Genomic DNA, 16464 nt, shown 5'->3' with positions numbered 1-16464 from the left:
TTTCTTTCTTTCCTTCCTTCCTTCCTTCCTTCCTTCCTTCCTTCTTCCTTTCTTTCTTTCTTTTCTTTCTTTCTTTCCCTCTTTCTCTTCTTTATTTTCCAGTCTGAATTCAGGGCCTGGACACTGTGCCTGAGTTATTTTTATTCAAAGCTAACACTCTACCACTTGAACCACAGCACCACTTTCAGCTTTTGGTGATTAATTGAAGATAAGAAATAAAGAACTACTTAAAAATTACTTTCTTGAGGATAATTCTAAGCAGCATCCTCTTTGCTATTCTTTTTTCAATGCAGAGGAAAGAGATGAATGTAGGAGTAAAAACTGAGATAATTTGACAACGGGAAAGTAGGTGAAAATGCCTTTTGCATAGCCTGACTTTTCTCATTAAAGTATCAACTTCTGTGTGGTGCTTTCCATTTGATCAGTTCTTTCTCTTTGTTCAGGAAAGGATAATGAAAGTGATCAGTCTAAATTAGAAGACCTGAATTTCCCGAAGAGTGTGACTTCATCAAGCAAGAAAAAGACATCTCTAAAAAAGGTAAACACAAAAGGAGAGCATCTCAGATACTACCTAAATCAGTAATTGGCTCTTTAGGGTATATTAATGTTTTTCACACAACACTCATTTCTCAGTTGTTGGCATTTGATATGAAAAATGATCCAAAATAGGAAAAATTCTAGAAAAAGTAAAATTCTTCAGTACTACCCTGGAGATTTTACTTATATTTGGACAGTCTTTGTTGCTAATGGACACAAAATTTAAGTTTATATGTAATGTGAAGCACCTTTACGTGTTCACCTTCCTTCTTTCCTCCTCTCCCTCCCTCCTGCCTCTCTCACTCCCCACTTTTCTCTCTTTCACAGAGGCCAGGCCAGGAATGGATGCAAAGAATGGGTACTTATAGTGTCTTTTTGTTCAGTCTTTACCTTCCCTTTCTTCCTATTCTTCCCCTCCTTCCTTCCACAGTGCTTTTTTTTTTTAAATTTTACTGAAAAGATGCTTCTCTAGGGGCCTGGAGTGTGGTCTAGTGGTAGAGTGCTTGCCTAGCATGCATGAAGACCTGGGTTCAATTCCTAGGTATCACATACATAGAAAAAGCTGGAAGTTATGCCGTGGCTCACGTGATAGAGCTCTAGCCTTGAGAAAGCCCAAGGACAGTGGTCAGGCCCTGAGTTCAAGTCCCAGGACTGACAGGAAAAGAGATGCTTCCCTTTCTCTGTATTCAAAAATCACTTTCCCTTTCTTTCCTCTGTTAGGAAACCTTGCCTTACCAAGGAAGTGCTCTTTGTCCTTGAAGAAGTAGGGTTTAGAAGTAAAGGCACCCCGTAATCTGGGAATGCAGGGTCCTGTCCATGACCTTTTGGTGCACATAGCCTTTGACCCTTCTCATCGTGGCTTTCTGAGAAGAATATCTTTCGGTAAATTCAAAAACAAAATCTTTGAGACTCAAAATAATCCACTTACACATATCTTTCCTCTCTCCTCACTTCCCTATCATTCATTCTTCTTTTCCTCCTCCTATCTTTACTTCCTCCCTTCTTTCTTAGTCTTGAACTTTGGATCCTCCTGCCTTAGCCTCCCTAGTGCTATAGCATTATGCTTGGTTCATTGCCACAATTTAGTACTGTAGTTAGCACTGTAATTACTCATCACTGTACTTTGTTACTACATGCACAGCTCACTAGCTATAATTAAGTTTCTGCTTTCTGGCTTAGATTTGTTTCTGTACTAGAATATATACATGCCAGAAGGCAAGAGCATGTGCTCCACTTATGCATTGTTTTAGCCCTAGTGCCTAAGACATATTGTCTACATATATCAGGCCCACAGAAAAGAATTACCAACTTAAGTGTTGGTCATTAATACAGAATTGAGAACTAAAATAATACTCAATGTCATCTTTATGTTAGTGATTTTTAATAACTCCAGTTAAATTTGACATTACTCACCTCTGAACCAGGTACACATGTATAAAAGGGGATTAAACTTTCCTTTTGGATAGTATATGATTTCACACCAAGGACATAGGTAGACTTTCTGTGTCAGATGGCATAAACACTGAAGTGTAGAGAGCAGTGTAGTACTAAGAACTTTATATTCACAATAAAATAAGCACTTATAAAAATCTCTTCTAGACTGCAATAATAGCCAATACTTTTCAAAGTAAATTAATTTTTATTAACTTTAGGAAAATAACTTGAGTGATCCATTTACACAGTGCTCTATATTCTGTTTTGATGAATTAAAAATATTTACTATGTTGAAGTACATTTCAAGTATACATAACACTGTGTGATTATGGCTATATTATTTATTTATTTTTGATTATAGTTTTAATTTTGCTACATATTAATTCCATTCTTGAAGACCTTATTGCTCTTCTTAAGCTGTACAACCCATATTTTACTACATTCTAAAATTATGGCTATACAATTGGACAAGGGACCGGAAGTGATTCCCCTATGATTTTTGAAGGTTGGTCTGGAGTTTAGAGCCAGATCCAGGCAGATCCCAGTTAGAGGCCAGGCTATTTTCCATCTATCCCATCACCACCAGCTCTGCCCTACCTTTTGCATGCAGGCTGTCCTGGTCATCTCAGCTAACGAGTCCTCTTATTCTGAATTCTTGATCCACTGATTGCTTGACTTATTCCTTTTCTAATATATGTTCTCAGAACCACTGTATGAGTCTCTTTTATTTCTCCCTAAATAAATGGACAGCTCCTAAAAGGTATAGTTTGTGTCTTATATTTCTTCTGTATTTTCCAAAGTGTTCTCTTAATGAGTAGTTAAATAATACGCTTGAATGCATAAGTAAATATTTACTGTTTTCCTAAAACCACAGAGGAGCAAGGCTGAAAAAAATAAAATTATGGCTATAATTTATTTCCTTTCTTATGTCTATAGGTTTTTGAAAAGAAAGTTAATTCAGAGAAAGCAAGATCTTCTCTTCAGAATTTTCCAAGAAAAGATTATAAGTATCTTTTACAAGAAGCTTCAGGAAGGTATAACTAATATGCTTATTTAGTAAGTTTTCTATCTATTCTATTCATATTCATAGCTAGCCCTCTGAATGGAGGTGGTGAATAATAGCCCTTAAATGTTTAACTAAATTTGCAAGATTCAGTTCTTTGTAAACCCGATTTAACTTTTTCAGAAATATGTTGTATTTATGATCTCATAAATATGATAGCAAAAGAAAAAGGTATTCTCAAAGGACTCTATTTCTCTTGTCATCTCAGTAGTAACAGAGCCTCAAAGCCTGTGTGTATGTGTGTGTGTGTGTGTGTGTGTGTGTGTGTGTTTGTACTCAGAACTCCTGAAGTAGCAAAAAGCTTAGTACCTCTTTGCATTGTACTAGCAGTTCCATCTGCTTTTAGAAAGAGAATTCTGTGCCAGAAAATAATGGGCTGTTAGTATTATGAATTCTTGGTACTAGATATGAAAAAAATAAAGAGAAGTACATTTCTGCTAAAACATACTGTATTTATTATATATAAATATATTCTGTATTTATGCAGAAACAGATTTATTCTCTGGAATAATATTATATAATTTTATGAATGTTATTTATATTATGCTTGTATATTCATGTATATCTAATAAAACTTGTATATTCAGGAAGATATAATGATTTTAACTCCATTATTAAAGGCATAATTCCCCTTTTTATGAAGTAGTTAAAACTCCATTTCAGTTTACTATATTTCCCATTAGAATTTGCTTCTTTTCTTATGCCAATAGGTTTTTTGAAAAAGAAAACTATTTCAGAGAAGATAAAACTCTTTAATCAGAATTTCCCATGAAACAGACTAATTGAACAAACAAATAACAGTGATCCTAAGGCATTTTGAGATCATATTATATAAAAAATAACCCCTACATAGCTAACTACTGTTAAAATCACAGTTAAATTATGGAAACAGACTTGTTAAAGTCAAATTTAAGTGAAACAATAGTAAACATTAGAAGTCCAAATATGAAAATTGTGGTACAGAAGACAGAACTATTTACTGGGGAAATTTTTCATGAGCTTCTTTAAAGATATAGTGTTTTTGGTTGGGTTTAAAAATTTCGATAAAGTGTTAGGAAATGGAAAGACTTAGAAAAAATCATATTAAGTGAAGTAAGCCAGACTCAAAGGAACTTAGGCTCAATGGTTTCCCTCATTTGTCATAATCAGTAGAAACCTTGGGCTCTACTAGCAGAGATCTGCAATAGAGCAAAATCTTGATACATAAGGCCATATAGTATGAAGCTAATTGAAAGGACCTCCAGGATATTGAAACAAAAGCCATATAATGAATGATTGTTATCCTTAATCTACTATGTTATCTCTCGTCTCCTTTTCTGTTCCTTGGTTATCTCATATTGTTATAGTATCTCACTTTGTTATTTGATATATTGAATTTATTTGTATTTGATTATTTGAAATTTGATAGGGAAGGAGGGAAAACCAAGATGGGGGGATAGGGTGGGGGGGGTTAAAGGGTACCAAGACATGTGAAAGGGTATCAATGTATGTGAATTAATGCATCTTCTATCTGGCAAATATCATGTAACCCTTTTATTAATTACAATAAAAAATAAAAATAAAAAAAATTTCGATGAAGTGAAACCTAGCAGATGAAAAGGAGGAAAGAAAATTTCTGCAAAGGTAAGGACTTACAAAAATATCTTATTAATGGTAAGAAATTGTGTCCAGAGCTGAAGAGTGTATATGAGTTGGTGACCAGGAGGATGTAAAAGAGGAAAGATAGAAACAAAAATACAGTGTGGATGGACTGAGAAGGAACTCAGTGTGTATGAATCAAGGTATTTGCAGTCTATAGAAATAAAATTGAAGCATACGAAGAGTCTTTTTGTTTTATTAAGGCATCTCGTTTCCGGAATGAGGATATCTTGGAATGGCAGAAAGTGGATTATTATTAATGTTTTTAGTAGTACCTGGAAAATGACAAGAAAAGAGTAAGAAACCAAAGGAAAGAGCGTGTGCAGGAAAGCCTGTAACTCTTTTTTTTTTTTTTGCCAGTCCTGGTCTTGGGCTCAGGACCTAAGCACTGTCCTTGGGCTTTCTTAAGGCTAGAGCTCTACCACTTGAGCCTCAGCACCACTTCTGGCTTTTTTCTATGTATGTGGTACCAAGGAATCGAACCTGGGTCTTCATGCATGCTAGACAAGCACTTTAACCACTAGGCCAAACTCCCGGCCCTGAAACTCTGTAACTCTTATCTCTTATTAATCACCCCAGAAAGCCTGTGGCTCAAGTGCCTCAAGTTTTCTTGCTCAGGGACAGTGCCTAGGCCCTGAGTTTAAACACCAGGATGATCATGTGCGTGTGCATGCGCACGCACCCCCCCCACCCCAAAGAAATAAAGAAGCTATTTATTTTGCAAAGGTTAAAGCTTAAAGTGCATGAAAATCAGTAGAAATAATCATGTAAAGTAGGTTAGAGGACAGATTGTATGCATCCTAAATGTATATGTCCAAAAAAGAGTGTGAAAAAAGTGAAAGGAGGTGCAGTTTGGGATTAGATCTTCAGGATTTGGAATTATCTCAAAAGTGGGTCAGCCCAGGCTATGACTACCTGGGCGAGTGGCTGAATGGAAGCAGAGGTCAATGTCTGTGGACTCGATTATTTGAGAGTACTTTCTACATGTATATATTATATATTCTTGAAACCATATGTGTATTTGTTTTCTAGTGACAGTGATGATAATGTATGGCATGATGAGTTCTTTGAAATCAAAAGAGACAGCACTGAGGCCACAGAGCCTGCAGGGCCATCAAAGATACCCTCCCCAGTGCTTCTTGGTATGACATCATACTATTTGTACTAGTAAGTTCTGGGAGGGGACCTATTTCAGATTTATACACAAAGGTATTTCTAATGCAAATGAAGAAAGATCTGTTAAAAAGACTAAAAGTGATAAAATATAGTTTTATAGCATTTTCTTCTAATATTCAAAAATTATTTACAACCCACATTCATAAAAATGAATTTATGCCCTTTCCTGAAGTATTTTAATAAGCATATCAGCTTAAATAAATGATCCATTTGTATTTTGCTAAAGTAGCGATTATATGTTTGTATAGATTTGAAGATATGGACTGATTCCTCATACCTTAGTTTGAATTTGTGATACAATTTATAAGAACAAAAATAACTTTTTGGAATTATCAATAATACATTTATAGTGGGAAAACTATTAGCTATATGCAATAGAATCATAACACTAAAGAATAATTCCAGATTTTTGTGTACGTGTGTTTGCATGTTATGTCCAACCAAGTATTGCTTAATGATGGGGATGTGGTCTAAGATATGTGCTGTTATGTGATTTCATTGTTGTGTGCACATCATAGAATGTTCTTAAGACCACTATGGTGTCAACGACTATGAATTTGCAGTCTGTCATTTGTGACACATGACTATATCACAAATGTAATTATAGCTCTGAATATATATTTTGGTATAGATAGGTATGCTTAACTAATAGATACATACATATATCTATATGATATATGTATGTGAAGTAGGAGAAACACATGCACACTTCAAAAATACTATAGTTAGAGAATATTTTAGAAGTTTACTCTTTTAAGCCTCCTGTCAAATCATCTTTTGCAGTGATTTACTTACATTTAAATAATCACATCTAATTACAACACTGCTATGTTATATAATTACCAAAATGCAGAACTCATAAATTCGGTTATAAGAAATTGTTTTCAATGGAAGTAATATACCTACTGAATGCTAACACTCAAGCTACATAGGAGTTTTTAGTTTAATATAATAGCATTGCTGGGTGTGGTGGCTCAGACCCATAATTGTAGCTACTCAGGAGGCTGAGATCTGAGGATCATGGTTCAAATCTCCAATTAACCACTAGAAAACAGGAAGTGGTGCTGTGACTCCAGGGGTAGGGTGGTAGCCTTGAGCTGAAGAGCTCAGGGACAGCACCCAGGCCCAGATTTCAAGCCCCATGACCCACAGAAAAATGATCTAATGTCATTTCTCGCTTGTGATTCTTTTGCTAGCCGTTTTTAGGGGTCTTAATCAAGAGGCTGTATCTTGTACCAATGTCTTGAAGCACTTCACATGTGCTTTTCTTATAGGAGTTTTATTGTTTCAAGGCTGTTCAACTCTTCGATTCATTTTAAGCTGATATTTGGATATGGTGAGAGATGTGACTCTAGTTTTACTTTTCTGTATATGAAAATTCATGGGTTTTTTTTTTTTGCCAGTCCTAGGGCTTGAATTCAGGGTCTGAGCACATTTTGGCCAGTGGACAAAATGATATTTGGAACCTAAACTGACAGTATGACCTAAAGGATCATCATAAAAATATTTCTTGTGTGTTATGTAATAGAATATATTGTATTTGATTGACTATGTTTATGTAAATCTATTATTCAGTTTACCAATTAAACTGTATAGATCCAAATCAATCCCACCTGAACTTTGGTGTAGGATTAGTGACTTATATTTGATCTGGTTTAGTGTAAAGTAAGGTAAGTGGTGGATTATCCACACCCTCCTATGCCAGACTCCTAAGGACTTCCAAACACTATTCTTATGGAAGGCACGAAGTTTCACCTTTTATTTTGTACTTTTATGCTTTGACATAATTGTCAATCTGTGTATCCCCTCCACATCACAAAACAAAACACTTCTCAGTCTATTGCATCTATTATAGTTATAGCACTGAGTGATTTTCTCCAGGAAGAGAGGATTGTGTGTCATTTCAATGCACGTAACCTGACTTTTCAAAACAAACGGTATTTTTCTCTCAAAATAATAGACTTTGGAAAAATAAACTTCCATTGACCTTTCCATAACTCTGCCTTTAACTGAAGAAGAAAAAAAGAAATATGAAATCTCCCTTTCCATACATACAAGGAAGTAATAAATTATAATATTTCTCTTTCTTAGGTGAGGAAAAAATTGTTTCTGAAGGGGAACTAACTCAATTGAGTCAGATCCGTCCATTAGAATTCGATTTTAATGAGCAGACATACATCTCGGATTGTTTGAAAATGCTTAAGAAAAAAGTAGCAGATTTTGATTTCATCCAGGAGTTTAAGGTAAATATTTTGGTCTCAAAAATCTGTATCTGATTTCTTTTTCTGTATTATAACCAGAGGTTTTCTTTGCTTTTCATTTTCCTTTATTATTGATTAAATATTTATTTTTTAAAAAATATATATGTATATTGTCAGTCATGGGGTTTGAACAATGGGCCTGGGTGCTGTCCCTGAGCTCTTCAGTGCAAGGTTATCACACTACCCCTTAAGCCACAGTTCCACTTCCAGTTTTCTGGTGGAGATTAACCACCTGGTTGGTTTTGGACTGTTTTTTTATTCAAGGCTAGCACTCTACCACTTGAGCCTACTTCTGACTCTTTTTGGATACAAGAATCTCATGGACTTCCCTGAGCAGGCTGGCTTTGAACCACAATCTGATCCTCAGATCTCAGACTCCTGAGTACCTAGGATTATAGGCTTGAGCTACTGATGACAGGCTACTTGCTTTTTTTTAAGCATCAAGCAATTTAAAGTATGAGAATATATATAATATGAAACTACTGCTCCATTTTATAGAAGTGACAAAGATTTTGGTATTCATAGCACTAATTCCTCATGAATACCAAGGTTTGACTGTATGAAAAAAGGTCATTTCTAGTTTCAGTTTATCTCTGCCTAGATGCTCTTGTTACCATGTCCCTTGTTCATATTACCATATTCTTCACTGTTTCTCTAAAAGCACATATCTAATTCCATAGTTTGTGCTTGGACTAATACTTGTTCACTGTTCATCTTACTAATACACACACACACACACACACACATACACACACACACCCTTTTTCATATGCTAGCTTTTGGTGACTCACTAAGGATCAGTTCAAGTGCTACATCCTTATTAAGAGCTTTTCTTCATGTATATTCATTCAGGCACATCATTACTATTGCCAGTTTTATGTCTGTAGGTCTTTTAATATTTGATTACATGTCTTCAAATTACATTATTCAATCCTAAAAGGTGAGGCCAATTCCACATTCATCATCTATTCCAATATCCAGAATAGTACTAGGAACATACTAATGCCCACTAAATTTAAATAATGTCCAATAAATTAGAATTAAAGTTTGAACTCATATTTGAAAAGATTTTTTTTGAGAAGATGAATTATTGGACTGGTATCCAAGCAATAATTTTATCAAGAACTAGATGAGAAGACTAATTATTTTTCTTTATATTTTTGTTGTAGTTATTTTGTTATTTTTATTTATAAAATGATACATTTATAATTAGATCCTAAGACCTACATATTCCATATTTCATTTGTTGTGATAAAGGAAAAATAGTGATATTCAGGAGGAAAATTAACTTCAGAGAGCTGAGTGTTTGTTTTTTGTTTTTTTTTTTTTTTTTTTACCAAAAAGCCAGTGGTTGACATCTCTGACTTGAGATGCTCTACATAGTTTTAAAATCCGGTTCAAATTTCTCAGCTGTATTTTGTAACACGTATATTAGCAAGTCACATAGGTGTTAAAGGATCAGAATGCTAAACAAAGAACAGATTTTCCTCTGTTTCAGTTATAATACATAGTTTATTTATTTTACCTCTCTTAAAGGATTTAGAACACATTCATCTGCCTGATGAGTTCACCACTGGGATTGAACCACATAACAGAGAAAAAAACAGATACAGAGATATTCTTCCATGTAAGTTGAAAATTCATTTTAATAATTTTTTGTTTACATTTTGGAAAAGGTAAAAGGAGGGTTGACGATCTTTTTGTATGTGATATTTGACCTGTGATCATGATAAGGGCTTGAGTAGCTGCGAGTGGGTGGCCTGTATACATTCTAGGACAGATGCTGCTCCTCTATTCTCTGTCACAGTGTTATTTACAATATCTTTTTAGCACTAGTTGTTATTATTATTATTATTATTATTATTATTAATGTGTATGTGTGTGCTGGAGCTAGGACTCAAACTCAGGATTTGGGTGTTCTTCCTGAACTTCTTTTGTTCAAGGCCAGTGCTATACCACAGCTTTCCTTCCACGAATTTTTTTTTGGGGAGGTGAGTACTTTATTGGAGATAAAAGTCTCACAGATAGGGCAGGCTTCAAACTTCAGTAGTAAGGAGCAGGCATGAGCCTCTGGCTCCTGGCATCTGCCCTGCTTGTATGCGATGTTATCCCAATTGTGAACCATCAACCGAAATGTAACACTTTGAGACTTCTGCCACCTTTGGTATCCTGAGCCTCACTTCCTTCTCTGGACATTTGGTTTAGATACATGAATGCATTTATATCCTTTGACCTGGACATTAAATTTCTCTATCAACACTACTTATTGCTTCTTTGTGTTGGGTGAATGGTATAGCTTTTTCCTGTTCCTTCCTACCCTATTCATTTACTCAAAAGATGTGTCTTCTCAGTCATCCAAAGAACCAAACCCAAAATACCACAATGAAGTTTCAATTGTAGTGAAGAAATTTTATTTTATGACTTATATTACTTTCAAAGTATACATTTTTCTAAAACCATTTCCATTTTCTATCTGTAACTTGTCCTCCCCATACACATTATAATCTATCTTATTTAATGTAACCATTCATTTATCCAAGACAGAAAACTCTGAGTCACCTGTAATTTCTTTTTTTTTCTTTTTGTGTGTTATGGGGCTTGAACTTGGCCCGGCAACTGTCTCTGAGCTCTTCAGCTCAAGGCTACCACCCTACCGTTGAGCTAAGCCCCATTTCCCATTTTCTAGAGGTTAATTGGAGATAAGAGTCTCAGGTCCTTTTGTGCCAGGCCTGGTTTTGAACCTTGATCCTCAGATCTCAGCCTCCTGAGTAGCTAGGATGACAGGCGTGAGCCATGGTGCCCAGCTTCGTCACCTGTAATTCCTAAAAAAAAAAAAAAAATGTAGTTTCAACTCCTTTGGTTTATACCTCCTGAGAACCTCTAGAATCCTCCCTCATCTGATTCACATTGTTGTCAGTCTAAATTAAAGGCAGCTGGTTCTTGTCTTGTCTCTGTTTCCCATCTATTCACAGCAATTATTGAAATTATTTTCCTAATGTAAATAAGAACATACTATTCTCTTCCTGAATTTCTCCTTGGGTATATATCACTGCTATGATAAAGTTCTGAATTTTACTTTTGCTTGCTTATTTAGCCTCAGCTCTTCCAAAAAACTTCTTTTGGTTTCTGGAGTTCATCATTCTCATTTTCTTTTTTCCATGTTAAAACTATCATTTCTGTAAGAACCATCACACGTTCTCTGCTGTATAATTCTTGTTGTCTTTGTTAGCTAGCTCTGCCTTCTTTGTCTTTCACAGAGCTAAGTTTCATATGCTTACAAAACAATATTTTAATTATTTTAACTCTGTTTCTGATTTGAGGTAGTTAACCATAAAAATCAATCACTGGCGCACAGTGACTACTGTTACCAAGTAAATACCATCATGTTTAGTTGATTGATTGAAGTTCACAAAATGTTTACATAATCCAAGATTATTAAACTAATTTGCTCTGCTGTGTTCTCTGAGTATAGAGAAGTACATTTATAAGGATTTCTAAAACCAGGTTAATGAACTACTATGAGGCATTTTACTAGACAGTTTCTATAATTCGTTACTGTTCCACGAAGTCCAAGGTCTCACGTATATAGTTCGTCTCCCTACACATACAATTATATATAGGCCTTTAAAATGATCCTTGCAGAATTGTACACAGCTCATTTTAGGATGTAACATATGCACAATATTTGATCGAACTTGAACTCTACTTTTGGCACATAAAAGAGTAGCAACCAAGGCAATATAGAGATGTAAACATTCAAAGTTAAATGATGGAAACTAAGGAAATTCACTTAAAATGTTGTTGCTTTTCTTAAACTATGTTATGGATCATTGATTGTGTGTGTGTGTGTGTGTGTGTGTGTGTGTATGTGTGTATGTGTGTGTGGTATTTGTGTGTTGGCAGTGGGACTTGAACTCAGGGCTTGGCTTTTTTTTTTTTTGCCAGTCCTGGGCTTGAGCTCAGGGCCTGAGCACTGTCCTTGGACTTTCTCAAGGCTAGAGCTCTACCACTTGAGCCTCAGCACCACTTCTGGCTTTTTTTCTATGTATGTGGACCAAGGAATCGAACCCGGGTCTTCATGCATGCTAGGCAAGCACTTTAACCACTAGGCCAAACTCCCGGCCCAGGGCTTGGCTTTTTCATTGAAGGCTGACACTCTCCCACTTGAGTCACTCTTCTACCTGTGTGGACCACATGACTTGTCTACTTTATAGCATAATACAATCGAATCTGCAAATCAGCCTACATCAGTGGCAATTAGGAAAGCTTTTTTGAATTATTCACCACACATTTCTTTGCATTTTTAGAAGAGCTTTCTGAAGACTCACATCAAGGAATCCAGAGAAAGAATGTGTTTGCCTGCAATATACTGAGGCATTCTTCATTTTTATTGCCCTATATGAACAAATACTAATTTCTATGTTAAGTGACAGCAGTTTTGCAACAACCTGACTCAAAATGTGTATCATGCTCTATGTGAGTAGTTGTGTAAAGTAACGAGTATGGCCATAGTTCACAAATTGCTGATGTGCATGTGACCAGTGACTGATCACCTCGCTTCTTCCAGAGTCTGTTGGGGAGTGTCCCCTATGTGCCTGTAACTCAGTGAACTAGACAGTGAAGCTTGCAGGCATGTTAACCTCCCTAGTTCTCAGTGATAACCTATTTGACATTGCTCAAAACTGTGTCATCAAAAGGGAATTGGTTGACAAAAGATGAAACCTCAGAGAAGATATGAAAAATGATACTGTGGGGAATACATTTGAATTGAACATCAATAAAGTTCTAGAAGAAATAAATAGCTGACTAGAGACACGTGACACTGCCATTGCAAAGAAACTCTGGAGCTGCAGCCATAGGGACCTCTTGAAGGAAGACTTGGCATGTGCAAGGAAATCAGTGGTGATGAAAAGGGTGAAGTCCACCTGTGGGAATGACACTGGCCAGAAACTTCACATTAAAGGAACTGTGGAGCCATGCACAGGATGGATCAGTGATAGAGGTCCAAGTGTAAGTAAAGGTATGAAAAACTCACTCTAAGTAACACAGTGAAAGGAAGATGAAAATGCTGTTCAACTACTCTGTGCATGTTTTTCTTGTTTGTTTGCACAAATTAAATCCTTTAATTCTCAGCGTTTCTCATGTTTTAGAGCATCTGAAATAAATTTTAGTCTTGCTAATTAAAAAAACTTATCTCTATATTTATAACCAGCACTAGAGGTGCTTTATTTATTTATTTTTGAACCAGTCCTAGGGTTTGAACTCTGGGTCTGGGCACTGTCCTTTTTGCTCAAGGCCAGTGCTCTACCTCTTCAGCAACACTGCCACATCTGGGCTTTTTCTGTGATTAGTTGGAGATGAGAGTCTTAAGGAATTTCCTTCCTGGTTTGGCACAATCGTCAGATCTCAGCCATCTGGTAACTAGGATTACAGGTGTGAGCCACTGGTGCCTGGCTGAGGAGTTTTAATGCCTTGACAGACATTTTCAAGGGTCATAATTTTTCATAGTAATAATGGTTTTTCTTTTCTCTTCAGCTTATATAGTCACATTTATGGTACTATATACGGCAAAGCAATAAAGGCTTTTATATATAATCCAGAGATTTTCAGATAGAAATTATATCTTGTTTTTGTTAGCACTTTGCAACTTATAAAACATATTTAAAGGCTAATAAAGGAGTAGGGATATCTGGCCTAATACTTTTTCTGTTATTTGTCTCTAGACAATAGTGAGAATTCGTAATAGTGCTGCCTTTGATTTCTGTGGGTTCTTTTTATGATGATGTAAGGAGGTAATGAGAGATATGTGAACTTAAAGATGAAACACAATAAGGAAAGTATAATCTTACAGCAAATGGTCTGGAAAAAATTGCATGTTTATGTACTAAACAATGAACTTTAATCTTTACCTCATACTTCAAATCAAAATAACTCAAAATGGACTGTAGATGACAATATGACAGAAAAAAATCTAAGAAAATAATTAGTGTCATTTGGTTTAGCAAAGATTCTTTAAGAAGACACAAGGACCTAAAACTATAGCATAAAAGCTGAAAGACAAAAAACAGAATGGGACAGAATTATCTGATGAAGAGTAAGTATGTTAAATGTGTAAAGAATTCCTAAATCTCAATAAAAAGTACCTAAATCTAAATTAATGGTCAAATAATCCAACAATAAATGAACAAAATATTTAAGTAGCTATTTCACTAAGGGAAGTATGTAGATGACAAATACATGAAATGAAGGTGGGCATCATTAATCATTAGGAAAATACAAATTAAAGGCATACTGAGCTACAATATCCCATACTCTTAATGAGTGACTGCCATGTGACCCAGCAGTTGCACATCTGGATAGTTATCTAAGATAAATGAAAGCATATTTCTGTGTAAGACTTGTATGCTTAATTTGCAGTACTCTCAAATGGAATACAATCCAAATATCCATCAACAGGAGAGTAGATTAAACAAACTGCGGTATGTCCACAATGGAATATGACTCAGCAGTTAAAAAAACTAGTAATACATTCTACAGCATGGATAAATTTCAAAATAGTCTATTCAATGAAAGAAGCCAGTCATAAGAGTTATACACTGAGCTTGAGTATGGTAGGGCACAGTCATAATTCCAGGACTTGGGAGTTAAAACCAAAGATCTGGAGTTCAAGCCTATCTCAGCTATACAGTGTGACATTATCTAAAAAACAAAGTATACATGGCATGTTATGGGCCAAATTAGGTTCTTCCAAATTGATAGGTTGAAGTCTTATCCCCCAGAGCATCAGACTGTGACATCATTTGGGAATAGGAACTTGGAAGTGATAATTAAGGTAAAATGAGACATCAGGGTCTTCCCTAACCCACTGCATTTTATCTGGTGTCCTTCCAAGAAGAGAAAATCGGAACACACAAGAGATATTAAAAATGTGGAAACACAAGTTAAGGCAATGTGAACACATGGCAAAAGGTGACAATCTACAGGCTGAAGAAGAAGAGCCTCTGGAGTGACCAAACCTGCTGTCACCTTGATCTGCTGACTAAGAACTCTGAAAAAAAGAAAGTACATTATTTAAGCATCTCAGTCCACGGCATTTTGTTATGGCACCCCTAGCAAATTAATAACATCACGTGTTTTGCTCTATATAAAGTTCTAGTAAAGGAAAACTAATCTGTATTGACTTAAAGTACATCCCTGATTGCCTTCAGGAAGGATTGGAGTTAAGAATTTCTTTTTTGTTCCAGTAATGGAGATATTGTCTTTATTGTTGTGATAATTTTATGGATATACATGTATGATGAGGATACTGGGATAAACTTATGATGGTGGTTTGTAAGTGATGTGAAAATATATTATTTAAAAATATTTTGCACATTTTACCATTATAGATAGCTGTGGAAACAGTAGATTTTATTTTTGAGACAAGGTCTTACTATGTAGCTCAGACACATGATCCTCTTGACTTAGCCTCCTGAGTATTAGGATTACAGGAGAGTATGACCATGTCTTCAAGACAGTCAACAAACATCTATACTCTAGTATGGTCACCGTATGTTTCTCTTACCAGCACTGATAGCAATAATAGCAGTATTTGTTCTCTTTTATTTTCTTCCTATCTTTTCCTGATATAAGGACTGTGTTATGATTCATTAGTTGCTTGGTTAGAGATAGGTTTAAGCAATTGTTGTCTTAAATTTGGCCTATCTATAGCTTTAATTTTGTTTGGTATCATAGCAAATGAATGATGGCTGATTTTTGAATTCTTAGATTTCAGCCCTTTTCTCTTGGTTTTCTGAGTGTTCATTCACTGTTCTGTAACTTCATGAGTATTAAATGAGAAATACAATGGCCACATAATTATTCTTCATAAATATTTTCTTTTCTTTTTCTTTTTACTTTGCCAATCCAGGGACCTGAACTCAGGGCCTGGGCACTGTCCTTGGGTTTTCTCAAAGCTAGTGCACTACCACTTGAGCCACAGCACCACTTGCGGCTTTTTCTGTGTATGTGGTACCGAGGAATCAAACCCAGGACTTTGTGCATGCTAGGAAAGCACTTTACCACTAAGCCATGCTCCTGGCCCCATAAATATTTTCTTTTATCCTGAAATCTTTAACTCTTACCCTGAATGTAGGAATATTGCCAGGTAGCTTTTGTTTCCATCAATCTAACCTAGAACTTACATGATATTTTAATTAACTCTTTCTGAAAATGAAACATTCCTTGGTTGCTGCTTATTTTTTCCTCAATATATTCTTGATGTACGGGATTTGTCTTTTGGTTCTGTCTTACAAAATTTTATTTTTTCTTTTAGATTTTTGTTTCTTGCTTCATCTTCCTTGTAGTTTCGTATGT

The 16464-nt window shown here is 35.5% G+C and overlaps 1 protein-coding gene across 12 annotated transcripts in view; it reads left to right on the top strand.

Moving 5' to 3' along the window:
- Ptpn20 (protein tyrosine phosphatase non-receptor type 20) overlaps window positions 1–16464 on the top strand; it is a 67072-nt gene that overhangs the window by 13525 nt on the left and 37083 nt on the right. For 11 of the 12 annotated variants that reach the window (XM_090346749.1, XM_090346750.1, XM_090346744.1 and 8 more), the window contains 5 exons: window positions 444–538; window positions 2908–3005; window positions 5705–5814; window positions 7940–8091; window positions 9646–9736. In XM_090346749.1, coding sequence (XP_090202875.1) covers window positions 444–538; window positions 2908–3005; window positions 5705–5814; window positions 7940–8091; window positions 9646–9736 — 546 coding nt within the window. Of the gene's footprint in view, window positions 1–443; window positions 539–2907; window positions 3028–5704; window positions 5815–7939; window positions 8092–9645; window positions 9737–16464 lie in introns of those variants that run through there. The other variant, XM_090346751.1, reaches the window with a different exon arrangement.

This window comes from Megascapheus bottae, chromosome 15 (genome assembly GCF_031878675.1).
Source record: "Megascapheus bottae isolate mThoBot1 chromosome 15, mThoBot2.hap1, whole genome shotgun sequence".
NCBI classification, from domain to species: domain Eukaryota; kingdom Metazoa; phylum Chordata; class Mammalia; order Rodentia; family Geomyidae; genus Megascapheus; species Megascapheus bottae.
Note: the sequence above shows the minus strand (reverse complement) of the source record. Positions and strands in the feature narration are given on the sequence as shown.